This window comes from Trachurus japonicus, chromosome 8 (assembly GCF_045865225.1).
Source record: "Trachurus japonicus isolate A0001 chromosome 8, Traja_1.0".
In the NCBI taxonomy this organism is placed as follows: Eukaryota; Metazoa; Chordata; class Actinopteri; order Carangiformes; family Carangidae; genus Trachurus; species Trachurus japonicus.
Genome location: NC_140914.1, coordinates 9,284,514 through 9,307,506, shown reverse-complemented (window position 1 = coordinate 9,307,506; position 22,993 = coordinate 9,284,514). Strand labels below are relative to the sequence as shown.

The 22,993-nt window shown below is 43.2% G+C and overlaps 2 protein-coding genes across 7 annotated transcripts in view; both read left to right on the top strand.

The window, feature by feature from the left end:
- The window catches only part of LOC146982592 (C-reactive protein-like), a 468,648-nt gene that overhangs the window by 45,403 nt on the left and 400,252 nt on the right, over positions 1 to 22,993 (top strand). The window lies entirely within an intron of this gene.
- Positions 1 to 22,993, top strand: part of LOC146982597 (RNA binding protein fox-1 homolog 3-like) — a 248,542-nt gene that overhangs the window by 37,337 nt on the left and 188,212 nt on the right. For all 6 annotated transcript variants that reach the window (XM_085783645.1, XM_085783637.1, XM_085783638.1 and 3 more), the window contains one exon: positions 20,286 to 20,379. Coding sequence is in view for 5 of the 6 variants with exons in the window: in XM_085783637.1 (XP_085639763.1) it covers positions 20,358 to 20,379 (22 nt within the window). In the remaining variant the exon portion in view is untranslated. The remainder of the gene's footprint in view (positions 1 to 20,285; positions 20,380 to 22,993) is intronic.

The window sequence follows — 22,993 nt, the reverse complement described above, 5'->3', positions numbered from 1 at the left end:
AAAGTTGATCTCTGAGTGTTTGAGTCAGTTTCTGCTCCACGTTGAAACGATGAGAACCAGAGCAGAGCGAGGAGACGTCTGGGACAGTCTGATACAGTCTGATACAGTATGAAGTGCATTATTTTGAATATGATAATAACACAGTATTTATCTATTTATTTGTATGTTGTTTATTCTACTGGCCTTGGAATTGAGACCATACTGTAAACAGGACTAGACGCAGCAGAGTCCAGTTTTGAGAGTTTGGGTGAAAACTAGTTTTATTGATTTTTGAACTTTTTACAGTTTTCAGTTCTGTAGAAATATCATGAGTGCAGCAAATTTGTCTCCTCGAAATTGCATCTAAATGCGATTCATGTTAACAAGCGACTAACACATTTTAATCCTGGGTTGTTTAAAGATTGCACGCTTTTATTTATACTCCACTTCCTGTGTTGAACCCTGAAATGAAGCGTGTCGGTTTTATCTTAACTTTTGCTACAGGTAGCGTTATATTCCCTGAAGCATTAAATGATGATCTGTATGAATACGAGAGAGAAAACACAGTGTTGATGTTGCTTCACTGTGTCAGATCATGAGAGTGGAGCAACCATGATGATGCTAATACATCTGATGTATGAATCCATGCTGCTTTAGGTGAAGCTCCTCTAAAGGCAAAAGTGCATTTGAACCCAAACAGATTTTTTATTTCATCCTCTTTCTCCCTCCAAACCAAACAGCTAAGCTGAAACCCAGCTGCCATATGGCTGCTAGCAGTACATGCTAAGTTTCAAACTCCCTCATTGGTGCCGTTGCCCTCACTGCCAGTGTCAGAGACTCTGCTTTGCTTCAAAGCTGGTGGCAAACAGTCGACGCCTGCACCCAGCCGCCTCTCTGAGTGTGCATTTGTAGAGCTGTGTGAATCAGAGGAGGCTGCAGACCTGTTCAACAAACCTTTTCTTTGCAAACTGTAAAGGAGTAAATGGTGGAGCCACCTGCCTTTAATGCCGGCTGCCCTCCACATAAAGAATCAGTAAACAGAGGTAGCAGTGTGTTTGGCTGCTCAGTGCAGAGCAGGTACATGGACATGATGATAAGAGCGGCGACGCTGAGGAGACCCAGCACAAATGAAAGGCTAAGTAAGGCAGGCAGGCGATCTTGTCATCACATTAGCCCGGCCTCATTGTAATTGTGAGGCTGCTGCTGTCAGCCCCGGTGCAGCACAGAGCTCCGAGTCAGAGCTGGAGCCAGCGCCCTGGATAAAGTGCTCCGCCGACTGGAGATAATTGAAAATCCAAAAAGACTCTGGCTAATTTGATTACGCCAGGCAATCGCTGAATTGTTCCCATTATTAAAGGGATTTGATTATGACATGAAGTCAAGTAATTATTGGTGCCGCAACTGCAGGAGCTGTCCCTTCTGATGAGGGCCACTGCTGGAGGGGAACAATGGTCCCTGTGTGTCTGTGTCTGTGTGTGTATATGTGTGTGTGTGTGTGCAGGGTTTCTGACAAGAGAGAGCGTGAAGGTAATTTACGTTCAGAAGAAATTAAAGAAAAACAAAATCACCAACTGTCAGTCATAATAGTCCTTTAATCTCACCTCATTTTAGCAAAGTGAGCGCTCTGATTTAACAAGAAGTAAAGACGCTGATCCACTGATCGCTGAGATTATATGAAACGTTCACACTTTGAGCCGCAGGAGACAAAGTGTAAAATCTGGACTGAACACCGAGACACACTGATCTGTCCTAAAAACAGATGAGTTTTCTTTATGAACACGACTTTCTAACACTCTGCACTTGTCAAAACAGACAGCCGGAATTTAACATTAAGATCGTTTTGGGAGAAGTGATGGAAAATGCAAAAGGAGGGGAAAAAGGGGAAATATCTCCCATTAGCCTGATGATGAACAGTGAGATAAAGTTATGTTTATTAAAAAAAAAAAAAAAGCTGCAGCACAATGAGCTTAAAACAAACAAACTCCAGTGCTGCTCAGCTCGATGTATATTACATTTGTGAGCTGCAGCTCTGCAAGCTGCTTTTTAATGGATCTCTGAGAACAATGGGCACAGAGGCAGAAACCTGCAGCCCAACTCAGATTCTGAAATACGTCGTCAGGTTTCGACTTCACCCAGGTTTTAACGGCAGCACGAGAAACGATGGAGAGAGAGAGAAAGGGAGAGAACGAGAGAGAAAGAGAGAGGGAGGGAGAGAAAAAAAGTCAAATTGCAGCAGTTTTAGCCTTTCACTTTTGATTCATCACTTCATGAGGACGAGGCGGCCCCACCGACAGCGGAGTATAATTTGGGCAAATAGAGTGAAACTACAGCATCTCACTTAGGGGACGGGATGGTGGGGGGGTTTGTGGTAGTGGTGGTGGTGGTGGTGGGGGGGCTGTTCTCTGTTTCTTGCCCCACTTAGGTGATTTAGGCTGATGGGGATGAGTGTGTGTTTGTGTGGTGCAGCCCTTGGCTCCACGTCACGCAAGCTCATCTGCGTTTACTTGCACGGCGTCTCTCCGAGCGGGGACAGGTGAATAAAGGAAAGTTCAATAGTTCGATATGCTCATCATTCCTCCCCCTGATCTGCCCGCTGATTTAAATATCAGCTGAATTCACTGAACACTTCCATTAAGGGCCAGAGACAAGTTGTGTGTAATGTATGCCCCCTCATGCAGCTCCCTCGTATTTGCCACACACTCCGCCTCCTCTCTGCCTTTGGGCGCTAAATTCATATGAGGGATTAAGAATCCTTTGTCACTGGACCCCATTGACATTTGAGTGAGCATTAGTGAAATTATAACTGCATCTGGACAATATCCAGCCACGATTTTGCTCCCGATGTGATGATGGGCCGAAGGGGAGGAGGAGGAGGAGGAGGGAGGGAGGAGGGAGGAAGGGAGGAGGGGTGATGTTGTAGCCGCACGGTGTGACCAGAAGGGAGCAGTCTTGTGCCTGGGAGTGTGTATGTGTGTGTAAGTGAGTGTGTGTGTGTTTTTTGTCAGCCAGTGTCTGTGCCGTACAGTACGTCGTACACTCTTGCACACACACACACACATGGGGGGTATGCAGAGATGGGAGTGTGGAAGTGTGAAAGAGTGATTTTGTCCCTTTTGTATCTGGGCGAGCAGCGCCCTTAGTTCTGCATGGATGGAGGTATGAAGAGTCACAGTGGGGGGAGAAGGCGCAGCTCTCTTTAAGGCAGGCTTTACCCACTCGAGTGTCCCCGTTTGAGACACAGTGCCCCAGCTTATCCCCCCCAAAGCACCTTTGACTAGGCCAGCTTCACTCTACTCCCCCCATAGGAGGGGAAAAAAGAGAAAAAAGTGCTCACCCCACCCTGTATACGAGGAGTGTGGGCAACCAGACCAGCAGAGATGACTCATCCTCAGCCTCTCTTCCCTCATCTCTTCCTCCTCGATCTGTCTCTTTTAACCAAATTTGAAAGTGACTGTGTTTGTAATTCACCTCTGCGCTTGAATAAAGCCGCTCTCCTATCCCGAAATGAGCTTTATATACACTGTAGATGTGCGATGTGCTGTTTGTGCTCCCCTCCGTCCTTAGTGGCAGCAATAGAACACGAGTGGTTGGAGGTTTATTTATTTATGCCTTTCAGGCTCTCTTTTCCTCTTCATTTTGGGGCTAAGAAATGGCAAGCAAGTGCCGCTGAGGCTGCAGAGATTAGGTTAGCATTGATTGCTTTATTGGTGTGGTTGGATTGTTTCGTATCTGGGAACATCTGATGTAAGCACGGACATTTGTCTTGTCTCGTGCTGTCCATGCTTCATTGAAAGATCATTCATTTCTCTCGGTGCCGGGGATTTATTGGTAATATAGAAATGGGGAGAGCAAATGCGTGTTGTTATGTACCCTGTGTTTCTTTAAATGATGGATGCAGATATAGGCCCAGTCTTTGGCCCTGCCATTATCACTCTCGTTGGAGCTGTTGCAAGTAATGTTCCAATTTTCATCAACACCTAATTACATCCAATAATGCACATGTAGCTAATCGGCAATTGTAATTACTACGTAGTCCAGCCTGAGAAGTATGGATCTGACTTGCTTATTGGTAGTTCTGCTGCTGCTGCTGCGGACTTTTGGATGAACAGCAGCATTGATCATAAAAGTCAATCATGACACACATTATAGTAACTTTTTTATGAGGGCTCTGCAGTGTTATGCAATTTCTCCTCCTCCAGTTTGATGCCCCTTCCTTTATTTATTGTGCTGAGCTGGTGTTATCCCCTCCAGACCTCATTGTGGATGTGTTTGAGCGTGTCAATACTATACTCTTTTGGCATCAACCATCAATACTCCACCCATTAAAATGTGGAATTGCTTAACGCAACACAGTAAGATGCATTTCTCTGTATGGAGACGGGTATTTGCAAATAGCCCCGCTGATCAATGGTCTTTTACTGCCTTCTGAAACCATTGTCTGCAAAACAATTGGAAATCTTTGGGAGAGTATAGTGGGGGCAGCGTGAGAGGAGCTGGAAGAGGCGAAGCATCCCAGCACAGCGGCGAATTAATTACCCTTGTGAAGAATGAAGGTCTGCGAGATTTGCTTTTTGGGCCATTATCAAGTGACACTGCAAACGATTGTTTGTCCCACTCTGGGTAATGTAGCCCAAACAATGGCTGGCCCAGGCCATCATATGGATCATTAGCAGCTCGCCGTGGGACCCCCGTCCTATGAAGTTGCCCTTCCGGGGGGCTTAGGGGTTGCTGGGTGCTCTCCCTCCTTCCTTCTACCAGGGGACAGACAGCTGACAGCCCACACGAGAAGACGGGCCACCGGCTGCCGCTCATTAGGAATGGATGCACTCGAGTTGGGTCATCAGAGCAAATCCCAGCGGGCGAGAGCGCGGCTATTGCTGTAACCGTTAGACTGCTGAGGGAAACCAAAGCTCATGAAGACACCAGAGAGACAGGATGGTGCCCTCAAGTCCAAATAATAAGCGCCAACAGTGTGTTGATTTTTTTTTTTTTTTTTTTTTTTGTGTGTGTGTGGATGCATTTTGCTGTGGGGTTTGTACTGAAGAGTTTAAAATAATGAATAGCTCATAAAAAGGAGATTTCTCACTCTTAAGCAGATGCTGTTAGACACCATCAATCTGCCATGTTCAGTGCATCTCAAGTCTTTCTTCATTCGTCTCACACTCGTCCCTGAGGAGCAGAGGAACCAACTTTTTCCTCTCCATCAAAGACTAGCCAGCCAGCGTCCAGGGGTGTGTATCACCCTCTGTCAGGGTAACATTGAATTGAATTATGATTCACTGTATGTTCAGCTGCTTTGAACAACACACAATGGTATTATTACTGTTATATATCAATGCAAACTGTGTTTAGCTTCTACTGTTTGATTCCACAAAACCTGGTTGATAATATATCAGGGATATTTTTGGTTCTTGTTCGTATTATTGATCCATTTTCATTGTCTGGGTTGTTTGTATAACCTAGGTTTTGAAGTAGAGATGGAGATATTAATAATATTATATTCATTTTTGATAGATTTTCCTACTTAAAGGCTTATTGATTTAAAAAAAACAGTGCTAGCTAGATAAGTGTAGAGTAAGAAGTCTGAAGATGATTTGCTCTTTGGTTACGATTTTAGGTTGTTGACTAATCAGAGGGTCGGTTTGATCCCTGGATCCTCTGGTCCACATGTACAAGCTTGTGATGAGCAAATGTGTCAAATACTGTTATCAAATGGTTGATACATCTAGAAAGGGACCAGTATACATCCCTAATGCTGTGGAAATATGGAAATACTGTACTAACCTGACTGTCATCTTATTTCTTCTGCTGTGAGAAATATTTTGCGACCAAGTGGCTCATTGTGATTATCAACATCTGGATAGTTCATGAAATGCACACAAACAAGGTCACTTCAGGACGGCTTTTCCTGTCCCAGATGTTTGCGCCTGCACTTTTAACTTCACTTTTGCTTCTTCTTTGTGAGGAAACTGATCTGAACACGGCATTACCTTCCATTACAAACAAGCAAAGATAACAAATGGCACAATTCAAAGGCCTTTTCTACCCACGAGGTTGTATCAGCACTAAAACAAACAAGCTAACGAAATAAATAAATAAACAAGTCAAATGTTTTTTTTACCTTGAACTCTTGGTCCAATTTGTTTGTCCAAACAGACATATAATTTAATTCCAGTGCATGTTTTGAATGTAGTGTGGATTGCAAGAGAAACACATTTCCCCAGCGAAATGGGAAAAGCACAAACAAAATTGGCAAGGTGCTGATGGATTTTATGTACAGAGGATGCATAATGCCCCGTGTCAAAAAAGCAAAGTGAAATTTCCTGTTAAATATGCAAAATCCCGGCTGTCTATTGAATGATAATGGCTCGGCACCTTGTCGCTGGGTTGCTGACTCCGTTGGCTGCGCTTCAAAGGCCTGTTGACTAACTTTGAAAAGACCTTGTGTTTCCTGACTCTGGGCTTTCTAAGATTGGACAAATGCAGCAGAAAGAGGGCTGTACGAGTGCCAGTCACGGCTTCCCCGAGACGCCGGAGGGATGTCAGCCTTTGAAGTGATAAAGACCCACTGTTTCTCAAGACAGCCGTCTCACTATGGCCGAGCTCTGTGATGCGCTCATGTTTTTAAAAAATGACCGTGTCGCTTTTGCGCGACGTGCCTTTTCTTTGGGGGGTCACATGTTGCATGAGTTAAGACTCTTTACAATTCCTGTGCAGTCGGAGTATCTGAGTTCCCGCATGCTGCTGCTGCTGCTGCTGCTGGACACTTTGTGGCCATAAGTATGAGGACACGCTGTGATGCCGAGGGTTGTAGTTGTTCCATGGTTTGGGTTTGGTGTTTTTTTTTTCCCCCTCCAATGAAGGGAAATCTTAAAGCTACAGCATACGATGATATCGCGGTGGCACCACGGTGATGACAGCACTTTCTAGTTTTGACATGACGATGCACATCAAGTCAGGAAGAATTTTAGTTCTCCAGTTTTGTGTGGAAGACTTTAACCGGCCTGCAAAGAGCAGCGACTTCATCCCCATCCAACCGTAGCTGGATTAACCTGTTGCAGAGCCCCGAGCGCACAAATCTGTTGTTGGGCCCCCATCACCGCCAACTCACATCCTTTGTGTGTTGTATGTACTGTACAGTACCTTGTTGCCTCTGACTTCCCATCAGGCAGCAGGCTCTCTGTGTGTGTGAACTCTTTATACTTTATTTATACTTTTGCACCTGGGATTGCGACCAATTTCGTTGTTGCGCAATGACAACAACAAGTCTATCTATCTGTCTATCTATCTCTATTTAGACAGATGCACCAATAAACAGCCCTATAGCTACTTTAGATTTGAACACAGGTTCCCTGCACACCTCATGTCCAGATGAGGGGTAGGAATTTATCACATTAGTAGCAGGACTGCATGATACAGTATGTGAAAACATTATGGGGAGATATTGCAATGTGTCATTTTAGAGTGAATTGTCGTTTCTATTTTTCATTTTGTTTGGACTTGTACTAAACACACATCCGTTTACATCTTGAGAACATACTAAGTTGCACAGGGCGTCTCTGATTTAGATATTGCACACCATATTGTGATTTGGATTACATTGCGACTAATTGTGCAGTACTAATTAGTGACAAATTAGTGGTTGAATGGGAGTAAATCCCTGCAGCCAGGTTCCAATATCTGGTTAAACTCCGAGTCCTTAAACCTACGTCATATTTCACAATAATTGAAATTGATACGGTTTTCGGAGCCTAAAGCATGTGGACATAACAATCACTAGCTACAGTATATGTAATCACTGTGTCCACCTACTTTGGGCCATGTTTGCTGTGGCTAGTTAATGTCAGTCTTCATCATCATCATAATCATCATCATCATCATCATCTCACCGCTGCATCTAGGTCTCCCCGAGCCCCGAGTCTACGTGGCGCACTGTGCGTTTGCCGGTTGTTATGCCACATGTGTGAAAGGCTTAATAAATGGTGTGCAGAGCTCCACTCCATGAAAAATGGGCTGCTCTTTGTAATCAATGCAGGAGCAACGTGAATCCGGCTGGCCATTATTCCGTCGGCCTAATCATTTGAAGAACCCGAGACAAACTACCACCTGTGCTCTGAGCATTGATCATGTGTAGGTATTCTATTAAATCTAATAATACACTTTCTTTTGGCTAAATCACCCTGCACATTTCAATACCAAATGACTTCTGTTCATTCTATTAAAGTGGAACTACTCTCAATTATGTTTCATAGTCCTATTGTCTGATACTAATGAAGATGAAACACTTTCATTTTTCCACTTAATTAGTTCATATTTAACAAAGGTGCTGTGCCATCAGACTCCAAGGAAGGAGCGCTTTTTCTTTAAATCCCCCCCCCTAACCGACTCCCACCCACCCACCCAACTCCTCTTCTTGTTCTTCGCCTCCAATGGCATTGAAAATAATCCTTTTGCTTTCATCCCTCTATAGAAATTGTGTCTGTGCCCCCCTCCCCTTCTTCTTTTTTTTAATTTTTTTTTTTATAATTTCAAGACCATTTTAATTGAATTCCTCAAAAGGATCCACCTGATCCTTGGTGCGGTTTTTTGTTGAATGAGCTTATGCGTTGTGAATGTACCGATACTCCAGGTCCCGTTGGCAGCCAGTGCCAAGGACAGCTAATTGAAGGTGAATTGATAATGCCCCAGCTGTCTGTGTGTTGCAGCCTCATAGCCGGTCTGCTGTGCGTGTCTTTGATAAGTAATTCATCTGTTTGGCCTGGCAGCACTGCCTTGTTGCTTTCATGTCACTCTCTCTCTTTCTATATATGTGTGTCTATGAGTGTCTGTCTGTGTGTGTGTGCGCATATGTGAAGCCTTGGATGCTCCCTCCCCCAGGCAATGTGTCTGTAGTCATGGTCAACAGGGGGTGAATCCTCTGCTCTCTCTGCTCTTGCACTTTGGGTCTGTGGGTGGTGTTAGAGTGCTCCATCTTTCTCTCCCAGGCTTCACTCTAATTGGATCCACTCCCAACTTGCCCCCCCACCCACCCCCACTCCACCTCCCCACCCAAAAAAAAAAAAAAAAAAACTCCTCTGCAAGTCAGCCACCTATCCCATCCTCCTCCAAACTTCATCTTCTGAAAACAATCCAGAAGTGATGCTCAGACACCGACTGATGTGGCACCCAGAGGCGCAGCTGACCAGGGTGCTGCTGAGCTGCTCCCGAGCCGCCTCCTGTTGCTTTAAAGCCAGTCTACCCCCTCCACCCCTCCACCTCCCCCCACCCTTCACACACAGACGCGTCTCACCTCCATCACACCACCGCCCCACCTCTGCTTTTGCAGCGCGATTCATTAACATGTTTCAGGTGGACATGGCAGGGCCACGGCAGCGGCATCTGAATCAATGCCCTCGCCTCCCAATCTGCCCTTTATCATGTTAATATGATTTCCATTGATGGAACGCTTTTTCAAAATGGCGTCCCTCTATGGTTTTACATATTGACTTTTTAATTCATGGCCCTCAGTGCCGCATCACTCTTGTTGTGCCGCCGCTGCAAGAATGCTCCCAGATCAGAGACGGATGTTGCTTGAGTGTGGAATTGACTCCGGGGCAGTGTTTTTTATTTTCTTTTTTTCTTCTTCTTCTTGTTCTTACTTCATGCAATCGTGTGAGTGTGTGTGTTTGTGTCTCCAGCTCCACCCACTCCTCCGTCTGTCTCCCTGTTGGTGTGTATGTTGTATTCTCCTGTTGGGCTGGAACTTAACAAAAAAACTCCACATCAGTTTCATGTCACTGGGGCGATGAGTAAGTTTCCTCTCTGCTAATGTTCTCACCAAAATACAGTAATAAAGTTTACAGCTCCTCCCAACAGCCAGTGGAGAATTGCCTGAACCTGTAACAAAGCTGTAACAGGAAATAGAGAATTCAATGCCCCACAGAGTTACATCCATCGCACCAGCTGTAAAACACATCCAGTGTTTTTATTATGAAGACTGAAGTGTGTCTGTCTTATTGTGGCTCCCTTCTGAAGAGTTCTCAGACCTGGTTGTTAGAGGATTAAAAGGTTATTGCGTGTTTTAATTAAAAAACAAGCTTCTCATTCGCTCTGAAATGTTTCGCAGTATCAAAGATGATAAAGAGATCTCGTCAAGAGGAGTCTGAATTCTCTCATGAGTTGTTTTTTTTTTTTTTTTTTAAATAGGTCACCGGATCTCGCAGCTTCTCTCAAACATCCACTGCATTCGTTTTTTCAGTTGTGTCTGTACACAAAACTAAACATTTTGAACGTGGTCCTAGAAAAACAACATTAACAAGTGTTAACAAGAGAAAAACAAGTCGAGGCCTTAGGAAAATCTTTATTGAGTTCTGGAGAAGTTTGGAAAAATAATAGAAACAGGGAGTGTTTTGTAGAATGCAAAGGTCTGAATTCGCTTCTTCAGTTTAATTAAACGATTGTTTATAGAGAATCCTAAAACAAAGACTTGATGTTTAAAGACTCAGATTTTATCCTTCTGCACTTTTATTACAAGTGGTGATCCACCAGAAGATAGGTTTGTGGTTTAAAGAACCAATAACCTTCTCAGTGTAGTTATTTTTTACATCTCCTCTCAAAGCTTCTCACTGGAGCTCTTGTAACAACAGGTCAGTGTCAGCCAATCAGAAGAGAGGAGGCTCTGAGGCTTAATGTTTTCTGAGTAATCAGATTCACGGTAAACAACCAGAGAAACCAAATCCTGCATCTCTGGACAGTGGGTCCAGGTGGGCGGGACTTCATGTCTGCTTTTTTGTGACATCACAAAGTTCAGGAAGTCCTGACAGCTGGTTTTAAGGTTCAGTTTCAATTTTTTTCAATTTTAATTTATTTAAAAGGGACAATGTACAGTTAAAACATAAATGTTGCCATTTGATGCACTATACCAGATTATAGCTTTAAGCTAATTTGCATCTGTAGTCCCTTGGCAGGTCACAAAAATACAACACAGTAACAAGACAGATTAAACAGTATACAGGGATAAAACACCACAGCAACATGGCTACACACGTCTGCGTGCAACTCCCCCCACCTCCCTCATCCCACCCACGCCCACACCCACACACACAAAAGGAAGTCTAAGGACCAAATTAGTGGTTGCAGAGCTGAGCAGCTTTTAACAGATTTTTTAGGTTAGATTTGAAAACTCTGAGAGAGCTACTGCTCCTTACGGCGTCAGGTAAGGTATTCCACTGGTTTGTGGCTCTTACAGAAAAAGCAGATTGCCCCGCTACAGTGCGGCGAAATGGTATGGTACAATCTCGTATGGAGGATATTCTAGTGGATCTGATGGAATTTGACGAGCGAGCATGGACAAAAACACATAATGGCTGTGGGGCCAAACCATTTAAAATTTTATAGACCATACACAAATTGGCGAATAACCTAAAATTCTCAAAGCTCAATAACTCATGTTTCTCAAGTATCCTACAATGATGATAACGAATTGGCTTTTTGTCCAGTGTTTTTAAAGTTTGTTTGTATAAAGACTCCAGAGGTCTCAAAGTAGATTCACCAGCCTGCCCCCAGCAGGTGATACAATATGACATGCGGGACAGAATCATGGCGTGCATAAATATCTTGGCTGCATCCAGAGAGAGACAATTTCTGATGTGTTTAAAATTAACTAAATTGTATTTTATGGTTTTAACCATTTTTTTGACATGTTTCTTAAAATTTAAATTTGGATCCAGAAACACGCCAAGATATTTAAATTCAGTAACTATATCAATTCGTTCACCTTTAATGAGAATCTCAACATCAGGGATTTGTACCATGGTTTTAGAAAAAAACATACATTTTGTTTTGTTTACATTTAAACTCAAACATGATTGATCAAGCCAAAGAGTGATTCTCTCCAGTGCAGTTGTTAACTTAGCAGCTGCTAAGTCAGCTGTTTTAGCATGTACATGAACAACAGTGTCATCTGCGTACATCTGCAGATCGACATCAGCACACTGTTCAGCAAGATCATTAATATAAAGACTAAATAATAAAGGACCTAATACCGATCCTTGTGGGACTCCCATAGTACATGTCCTGTAACTGGACTGTGCATCACAGACTTTAACACATTGCCTCCTGTTTGAGGAGGCAATGTGTTAAAGTCTGTGATGCACAGTCAAAATGTAATGGTCTGACAGTTGTGTGATGCCTTTAGCAGACATCGGAGAGCAGCAGTGAACTCCCATCACCACCAACTCTTCAAATTATTTAAAGTATAGTTCACTAGACCTGGTTTATATGAAACTTTTAATGATATATTTGGCTAAAGAGCATGTTGGCCATTCATGATATGGCAACTGGTTTGATTTGTGTTCTCATCTCCAAGGGTCCCACAAAAGCTCCAAATGTGGGTACTCACACAAAATTATTGAGCGCCAAAATAAAATAACAGTCAAAATGTAATGGTCTGACAGTTGTGTGATGCCTTTAGCAGACATCGGAGAGCAGCAGTGAACTCCCATCACCACCAACTGTGAGCAACAGTTGCCCGCTCATATATGAACAATTAAGCGAAAATAAAATCGTTGTCACTGCACCAACATTTGATGCGCAGCGACTCAATCATCCAATCACGTCCATGTGTCGGATCATAAAACGTCTCAATTACAGCAGCCGCCAGCCGCCAGCCAATCACTTTGTCTTTGCTTTGGCTGTTGACACTGAGATTCAGCCATGTACGTCTGGGGTTCCTCAGTGGAGAGCCTCACAGATCTATGTTGAGCTCTCTGATTAATGGCTCTTCTCTCCATTTCAAACGACAAGCTGCCAGGGACTTTGGTTTTAAATTGTGCAATTAGTGATCTGGCATGCTTTGCTTGGCTTCAGTCAGACTCAAATCCCAGTCCAGGGCCTCACCGAAGCGCAGTCGACAACACATACTCCAGGAGCATTTGTCAGACAAATTCATCTGAGCCTCCACTTCCACTTTGCTCTCTGAGCACACTAACCTCCCTCAAATGTCAGCCAGAGTATTTACTGTCTCACCGGTGGGTAAACAGTGGTGATCTGGGTTAGGTAGCACCAGATTTGCAGTGATTCCTCTCAATCAGAGCAGATAATCATTCACTCTTTGTTTTCCTTTTTTTTTTGCAATACAGATGCGCAAAATGATGCTGAGTGTGTTGCTGGCCTCTGCCAAATGTTAAACTGCTCCTCATATTCACTCTATTATAAGAGATCTACTTCCCCGCAGTCATAAATTATAAATATATTTACATGTACAATATCCACCTAGGACCGCTATAATAAATCTACATAATCTTGTTGGGTTTACTGCAGCAAATATATGAATTAGGTTACTCATTTTAGGTTGTAAAACTACAAACCAGCCACCTCTTGATCATTATGTTGGCTCAAAAATGAAAACCGGCTTATATAACGTAATTATCACTGTACTATATAAATAACCTAAGCTTGATAATATTGGGAACAGCTTAGATAATAGCCTTAATATTTAATTTCCCCTTTGAAGTCGTGGCTGGGTACATTAAAAGTTCAAGAAGAATATGGTAAAACTTGTCATCACCACCAAGATTCATTTGAACATGTATTTTTAATAGACTCTTGTAGGAGTCGAATTTCCACAGCTCTGAGAACTGCTTTCATTTCAGCAGTAGTTTGTTTCATGTCTAAAGCCGAGCATCAGGAGTCTAGCATCTGACCAGCTGGGATTTAATGTGCCTTGCTGATAGATGAAAAACTTGCTAAGTTGCAGAAAAAATATTCTGAATTATAAGTACCTTTCCCCCTATTCCTCCTCCTCCTCCTCCTCCTCGTCCTCCTCCTCTTGCATCCAGAAGTACAGCTGGATACTAAATATCATTTTTCTGGATGGTGGAAACGACAGTCATCTGCAGAAACGGCATTATCCCCCGTTTATCACTCGCTGTATTTGCTGTGGTAATTAACTTTTTAATGCTGGGAGTTTTGATATCTATTACAAATTAGCACTATTTTTTTTTCTCTCTCTCTCTCCTCTCTTTTTTTTTGTGCGCCTCATCAGGGACACAACAAACACGAGACGTTAGACACATTAGGATGCAAATTTCCCTCTGCAGCTTTTGTTCTGTCTCAGTGACAACTGTTTGGATCGTGGTATAGCAGAGCAGAGGCAGCCAAACACGGTGTTCGAACATCCATCCACAGCAGATCCAAATACCAGCCGAGTGAGAGGGAATGAAACTGTAGAAATCACGGCCTACAGTAGATGTCCCAGTTTTCAAATCTATGAGGGTGATTTTACTGATGATCACTTCTCTCCCTCGGGAGCCGGAGCTGTAAATGTTAACAACACAGAGATTTTAGTCTCTGGCACAGAGTGAAATCCCATCTCTCTGTCCTATAGATGTTTCTAGTGTTTAATATGCTTTAACCCGGCCAGACTGGCACCGATGCAAAGTAACTGAGTGCATTTACTCTTGTTCTGGACATTTACTCTTCTGTGTTTTAAAGGGACTTATTGTCCACTACATTTATCTGACAGCACTGATACTACTTAATTATCAAGAAATTTAAGATTTATAAAGATCAGTTTATGGAAAAAGGTACATTAAACTGGCCAAAATTAATATTTAACATTACCATTAAAATAATTGTATACATATTAATGTCTTGGTAATCTTACCGCACCATGTTTGAGACATCCAAAGCAGCACAGGTCATCTGCGAATCTTACTGCAGATAAAGTAAAGTAAAAAGGTCATTTAGCCTAATAATTACTTACCATGACTCCATTGGTCTAATCTAAATCTAACTGTTGTTGTTGTTGTTTCGCCCTCCACTTGTCACTGGTCATGAGTTGTTGATGTCATCTGAAGACACTGTGACATCAAACCTTTGGTGTTGGTTCCCAAACAGTCATTTTTTGATACCTCATTACAGAAAATATGAATCCTTTCATTAAAAAAGTCTACTTCAAACAGCGTAATGCATCCATATTAATAAATAAAAGCATCTAAATCAAATAAAATAAAATCTAAAGTTTGGACAGTTTTTACATCATGAAATATCTGATGACAAGATAGTAAACAAGACTTTGATGCCGGCTTCAGCTCTACGTGCTATGAAGACTTTTCAGTCAGCACTTAAACAGTATCCAGATTTGACGCCGAGGCCCAGAGGCCTTTAAACAAACCCTTTATTGATTTCGTCTCTCTGTTTCTGTCTCTGTCTTATAGTTTAATATGGGCTGGAGATAATTTGCTACATGGATAAATGAACTTAGCTAAATATGTTTAGACTTGTGAGAACAACAATCAGGAATCGTGACACCGCCATGGCACCAAACGGCGCTGATCACATCCATTAATCAAGTAGGTCACTCACAACACTCAGGTGTTAAAGGCCGACTGTGCCCACTGTGTGCTGTGATTTAATATCCAGAGCTGGAGCTGTGGGTGATTGAGAAAAGCTTGCATGTTTCCACACGGTCCCACCATGGTAGTTTGCTCTTCTCCCAAAGCAAACACAGCAATTACAGACGCTGTCAGTCACTGTCAGATGTGGCATCGGTGATCAATCCAACCCATTGGACTCAGGACATTAGACATGAACATACATGCAAAGGGGGGGTGAGTTAAATCCTCCCTCCCAGCTCCCAGGCCTGCTGTTCATTCTGCGTCCTCCACTGGGATTGAGTCTGGAATCCATTTTGTGTCGCCGGCTGCTGCTGCTTCTCCCGCTATTTCTCAAGCGACATCTGTCCATTTCAACCCACACAATCCTAACCGTGGCCCCCCTTTGTGCAAAAAAAAAAAGATCCAAAATTGAATGTGTTTAATATTAAAACAGCGATGAGCCTCGTGCTCCTGTTCGTCCTTGTTTGCGCTTTCTCTTGTATTTTTCTTTATTCTGTCAATCAGTGAAGTTTCCTTTCTGCACATTATCTAAACCCAGTGTCTGTACTTTTCTGACATTTTGCAGAACCTCTCTCATTATCATTTTCCTCAGTCATGCTCTTGTACTTTAGATCATCTCCGTACACCACTATACTCAAATGTCAAGCACTTTAAGTCCACATACTGGAGTCCTTTAAATATAGTGAGTTTTGTCCCTTTTTCAGCCTGCATGCGCTGCATACTGAAAGCCTTTACGTATTGTCACATGGGCTGTGTCATCGCTGCCCCCCAGATGTTCTCTACAATACAATCCCCCCATGCGCAGAGGGAATCGGTCGCAAATCAATAACCGAAATAGAAGTAAAAGAGACAAGTGTGTCGACCAGAGGCGTTAGTGACAACACATGATCACAGAATAACTCCAGGGACACAGTGAACATCACAGATGGATGGACATACGAGTATCTGAGGCGGCAGTTTTTCCTCTAAGTGCACAGTTATCATGGTGTCAAACCTCTGAGGGAGGAAAAAGAAAGAAGCATAATAGTCCCCATTCTTAACTTTATTTCTTTGTGGCTCCCGTGCATGTGCATCATGTGGCCGCGTCGCCCTCGCACAGCACAACAGATAAAGATCTATAACTAGGATTGCCAGTCAGGAGGGAACCTGGGGAGGGGGCAGAGGGCTTTGTTAGGCTACGGGTCTCCGCCTGCACGGCTGCACCGCTGCACCGCCGCGCTCCTGCATGGGTAAAGAAACAGCCATACACACTGACCTCAGAGCTGTTGTTTAATCACCAGGGCATTTTAATGGCTTGTCAGAGTAATGAAATATGGTTGGAGGCTACCTGGTGCAAACATTACGATAAATCCCTCTCACACAAGCCTACGCAGGGCTTAATGGTTATAAATCATCACTTTGGGGAGAGAAAAATGACAGCTATTAAAATAATGAATGGGATGATTAATTTTTCACATTAAAGATTAAAAGCTATGAGAGGTATCATCAGATATTTGAGCCGCTGTAAACGTTTGAAAGTGAGAGCTTATTTTCCGCACTTTATGACGCCCTCCGTTTCTTCACTGTCATCCAAGTTTCTGCCCCTTTTTAAAAAAAAAAAAAAAAATCGTCTTCTTCTTTTCCTTGCTCTTCCTCTGTGTGCTGGCTGGGTGCGCCTGCCGACACAGGCATTCCTTACACCTAATTTGTGCTCTTGTAAAAGTGCTCTGAGGAAAAGCCTTGAAGAACACTCATTGCTTGAGGCAGTACAGGACCCTCTCAGCCTCTCTGCAGGGGCTCCTCAAGGCTCTCACTGACATTATTTCATACCTCTAAAGCTGTCATACCTATAGCCTTTCACAAGAAGAATAAGAAGAGCTGGCCAGAGGTAGTTTGCTCTGTTTTTTGTCTTTTTTCCTTCTTCTTTTTTTTTCTCCGCGCTCTTCTTGTCAGTTTCCCTCAGCTACATCTGTTCTGTTGCTAGTGAGAACTGATTAGTCAACTTTCTGCTTGGAAATGCATGTCGAACAAAGACAGTATATAATAACACGTGCTCACTGAGCTGGCATAAATCCCCATGTATAGACAAACTATGACAAGCTCTCTCTCTCTCCGTCAGATGGCTCCCAGGAGAAGGTGTGTTATTGCACATACATTCCTAATTCAGCTCTCACCATCCAGGGGACTCGCCGTGTTGTTCAGACATATATCACCCAAATTGCAAGGCAAAAGATTAGAGAGGAGAAGCATAATTAGAACATTAATAACCATACATGTTAGGGAACATAAGTAATTGAGTTTTTTATGATGAATGGGAATGTAAACAAAAGGCAGGAGAGTGAGAGGTTCAATTAGAATTTCCAAGCAGTGCTGTGTCTCAGCAGAGACGTGAATGTAGGCTTCTCCCACTGTTGCCCAATTATTTCTGTGTTCCCAGGCAATGATAGTATTGCTTGTCCATCTGCAGCCTTCAAAGGGATATTCAAATCGTCTCATTGAAGCAACGGCTCCATTTGTTGGCACAGAATAAATTGTTGGCTGGAAAAAAATTTTATCCGCTCAGAGCAAAGCCAGGTATTTGTGCAGCTAAAGTTATTTACAAAGTGGTGGGAAATTTAAACGACTCCTCTGGCGTTTCCGCATGCCTCTTTTCTTTTCTTTCTTTTTTTTTCCTTTCTTTGATTTCTGCCTTTTTTTTGTGTGCGTGCATGTGTATGTGTGTGTTTTCCTTCCTGTTTTCATTTCACATGCTGTCACTGGAGACGCTCGTGATGGCCGCCCACACCTCCTTCATGTTCTTCCAGCTCTTTTTTTTTTCGCCGTTTGCTAATGATCCAGGGACACCAAATAAAGGGCCACTGAAACAAAATGGCCACCTTAGCTGCCCACTTATATCTCAACCCTCCCCTCTCGAATCAATTCTGACATTTCATTCTGCCCTTATAGAAGGTAATGGTGCATTCAGAGGTTGTTACCGATAATGTTGAAGCGGTATTGGTTGGTTTCTTTGGATAGACGTACTGTAACCTCTGCTGTAGGATGGCCTCGGCTGCTCTCCCCCCTCTCTCTCCGCTCTACAGTACCTTCCTCCGTCGTGTTGTTTTCCCTCTCAGACTGAGACGTTGGTATTTACCGGCTCAAATATCTCTTTTGGCACAAGTGGGAGCAGCGTTTTTCATTTTCTGTTAACAAGTAACCAACCAGTGTTTGTATTTTTCCTCCCACTCTTGTGTTCACACAACATGAAGTGAAAACACCCTTTTAAGTCAGCTAGTCAATATGCTGTTTCTAATATATTATTTACTGCCTATGGGCTGTATATCAGAATGCGCTAAACAACTGTTTCAGTTTTTGCAGTCATAATCATGTAGAGAGAAATCAGAGCCAGATGTCTGGCCCTCATTTTACAGCATTTATGTTTTCCTCTGAGTTTATGTAAAATTCATCCTTCCCTGTTTTATTTATTCCCCCGTTTTCACAGACTCAACAATTAGTCAATTCCCAATCAACAAGAGAAAAGAAATTGCTTTTAATTACTTTTGATAAATGACAAATTGTGTTGGCATGGCTCCCTGCAAATGCTTAATCAGGTGCGGGGCGGGGTAGGGAGGCGGGTACCGGGAGAAGGGATTTCTGCTGGGATGAAATCAATGCGCTTTCTCCGCGGTTCACCGGCTGGGCTTCTGGGCAACAGCCAACCTGGAGCCTGCGAAGATACACAAGTCAGCAGAAAAGCCACCCGCTACATGAGAACAGCCCCACAACGGGGCACAGACACTGCTGTGGCGCTCGAAGGTCCCCGCTGTGTGGAACACCCATTTGTGTGGGCTGCATTGTTCGCTCGTGACAAATAGGAACACATGCGTGTCTGTCGTGCCCTGTTGCAGTGCAGGTTGTCAGGTTTGGTGCCACTTTACTTACAAGTACAAGGACAAAAACAAAGAAAATGTTCTCTCCAACTGTCAGACAGCTCCGTTAGCTGGAGGCGCTGCATAAAGGCGGTGGAGGGAGTAGTTGTAGTGGGTGTAGCTGTGTGGATTAAACAAACAGGACAGATTGTGTTTATTAGTGATTTTAAAGGTGTTGGTGTGTGTGTTTCTTTTAACCTTTCACAGCGTGAGGCTAAAAACTCCCCACTGCTTTGAGGCCTCACGCTAATCTTGACAAACCAGGTCTTTTGTAACTGGTTTGTCTCTGAACTCAGTATGAATCTTGTTAAAACTGGTTCACACGGTACACAACGTAGCTCACCTAGTGTACACTGTCAGCCACGTACTGTATATATGAAAGCATTACTTCCTTAGAATAGAATAGAAACTTTAGACATTAAAAAAGACCTAAACAAAAATACACAAGAAAAAAAAAGTACACCAAATGAAAAAATAAACCACAGACATTGATACTGATACTGATTAAATACTATCTGGGTGCAGGTGAGGACTTCTGACTGAGGTTTCACCCTCACGGCTTGCCGTAGCTGTATGCACTCACTGCTGATCGACAAACCAAAATACTTTACAAAGCTCATGCAGATCCACTGCAGCTCTGGAGAGACCAACTAGGAGTTTCTGGCTCATTGGATTGGTTCTTGTGGGAGAGTCAGACAGTTGACTTGCCTGTTAGCTTGTTAGCTTGATAGCCTGTGGACCAGCAGCTCCACATCCACAGAGACATCAAACCACTCCGAGAAACTCACTGCTGCAGTTTAGTTAAGTTAAAACAGCTGTTGGTGCCTTTTGCTGTTGATTATTGTTTTACTTTTTGATTTAAATACTTCCCACTTTCATGACCTGATGAGTGAGTGGATTCAACTTCTTTATTCACAACAAAACAAAAGACATGCAACTTGAACATAATTAAAATTTTTCCAGTAAAACACATCCAGATTTCATAATTCTTTTCAGTTTTTTCTTCTATTAACAAGAGCTTTGTGTTTCTACCTTCCTGCAGGGTTCGTCAGCACCTGTGGCAGCAGCAGCGAGTCAAGTGACCCAGCCTCAGCCCGACCGGCTTTACCTGTACATGGAGACCCCCAGCTGGGCAGGTGAGTCTCCAAACAAACAACCTTTAACCTCATGTCTGTGTCTCCTACCTTGTCTGTCTATCTGTCTGTCTGTTTGCTTGTATACATCTTTACTTCCAGCCACTCCTTTCAATGTGCTGTCTGAGCCATTGTGTCTGAACCAAAGCTTGAAATTAAAATATCTGATTTGAGCTTCTAGGAAAGATCGTGCTGAGAATTCATTCAGCCCATTTACAGTCGTATAGTTTCATGACTCCCAGTTTCCAAATTTCCCAAACCTCATTAACAACTATTATAACTAGGTACTGATATGAAATGAACCACAATCTCCAACTGCATGACTGATTTTCTACTCAGTTCTTTGCTTAAAAACACAATATTTGGTGCAAATTTAATGTTTAAAAAGCAACCAGCATCATTTTCCAGTTAGAAAATCAGAAAAATATTAGAATTTCACACCGATAATCATCTGTAATACATCCTACACCGAGATAATGGATCTACAGCAAAGAGAAACACAGTGCAGGTGTTTGTGTCTGTACAATGTTGAACTTGTCTTTGCTTTTTGTAAACTTCCCTTATACCCGTCACTAGCAAATAGAAATATTTGCTGAATATCATTCCTCCTGACTAAGGTTTTGTATCATAACTGCTGCCGTCTGTCCAGTATCTGTAACTATCATTTCATGAATTCATTTGTTTTGCACAACAAATCCTCCAAACTAAACATTCAAGTTTGCGTCTGTCCTCTGAATGGACCCAGAGAACAGTTGTCTAATCATCATGATCTTATTCACAATGTGTTTCTGATACTGTTACACAGGAAGGTTTGGTTTTGGTTCAGGCACAAAAAAACAACCTCATCATCAGGGCGAGTGAAAGATCATGGTGTGAGTTTTAGGAAACGACTTTAGAGTAGAGTAACTCTTGTTCTCGCTGACCTGGCAGGTTGAAAACCCAAAAGACCTACTGTAAGTACAATCTCAAGTTTTGATGATGCATACCAACCCCGAACCCTGCGTCACTCTGATCCCAAACTGCCATAACTCACACGGCGACTGGGCTTTTAGCATTTCTTCCCATCGATCGTTACGAGTTTCACCGTCACTTTAACGTACGCTTCATTCATTTGGAAGTGTGACTCATTTCGATCTCGCTCTCACCTGGCCTCGCACGAGAAGACAAACGCTCTGGAGTTTGACGAAACGGCTTCACGCCCTCCCGCCGTCGCCGCGCCCTCGCTGCCATAAAGCCTGTATGTATGCACGCCTTACTCTCCCCCTATCCGGCCATATTGTGCTAATGTGTGCTGGTTAAGTAGCGGAAGACTAGAGAAAGACTCTTATCCATATGCCTGAGAGCCCAGGAGCCGCCGCGATCTCTCCCCAGACGGAGCCCTCTGCCTCCCCGCCCGTCCTCCACGGAGCCATATAGCAGGTGGCCGTGAGGATCAATGGGCCTCCGCCATTACTTCCTCTCCACTTCACATCTCCAGCCTCATCTCCAGAGGGGGGGGGGGCCTGCGGGGCACGCGGCGTGTCTCGCTGCCGCACACCGGGAGAAATAGGGACGTTTTCCATTAGTCTAATTGCTCAGTTATAGTTCTATATTATTGCCATGATCACCACTGTGGCTTGGTAATGATGGACCTCCCGTGCCCCCGCGTATAGCTGGTGGGTGTTATGTCTCCCTCATCACCGCCCATTGGAACTCCAGTTGCGGTGGGTGTAGGAGGAACTTAACACCGAGAAGAAAATAGGAGGATAAACAAAAAGACAGAGAGAGAGAAAGTGCTCTTCAAATGTTTTGATGAAAGAGTTTAATCAAATAGCCTCGGCTATTTACATTCTCAACAGGTGCAGGCAGCGTTGGGCTGATTTATGGAATAAACACTGGAGTTGTAGTGCTTGTTCATTTGCCTCTACTAAAAACTGGCAATATGGGGCTAATTTGCAATAATTTGCTGCTGCTGTGGCCACTGGTTAAGAATGTTTATATAATCATGATATAATAAGAAAAATGAAAATGAGTTTTTCATGCAGTTCAGGCCCTGTCAAACACAGCTCACGGACTCGCTAAATGATAATTACATTCCTCAAGCACAGTATTACATTTTACCCTCTTACACGGACTTTGTTCACGGTAAACGGGGGGAGTATTATTTTCATTTTAAGGCGATATGACCCAGTATTATTCCCCTACATCTGAGCTCCCTCAGTACAGTAGAAGGTTCTCCCCCCATCAGCGATTACACGAGGAGTCTTCCATCCAGTCAGCAGATGAGGTGAGGATTATAATGAATTCATTTACCCTCAAAGACTCTTGCCTTTCTTCTTTCTGTTTATAATATCCTATTTGCATACCGTAGTCTCTCATGATCGAGACGGTGGAAAAGCTTTAGTTTAAGCTGCGCTGGACTAATCGCTGCTGAATATTTCGCGACTGACCTGTAGCTCTCCCTACAGGTCGGCACATAAAAGCTGCTTCCTGTTTTGAATTTCGACTCGTACAGTAGGATAGTTGCTGATTAATTCGCTTTTTTATTCCTTGGAAGGAGAAAATCCTTGGCCATCATCCCTGTTTTTCAAATTTATTTATTTATTTAACTTATTTTTTTTATTTTTTTTTTCCTTTA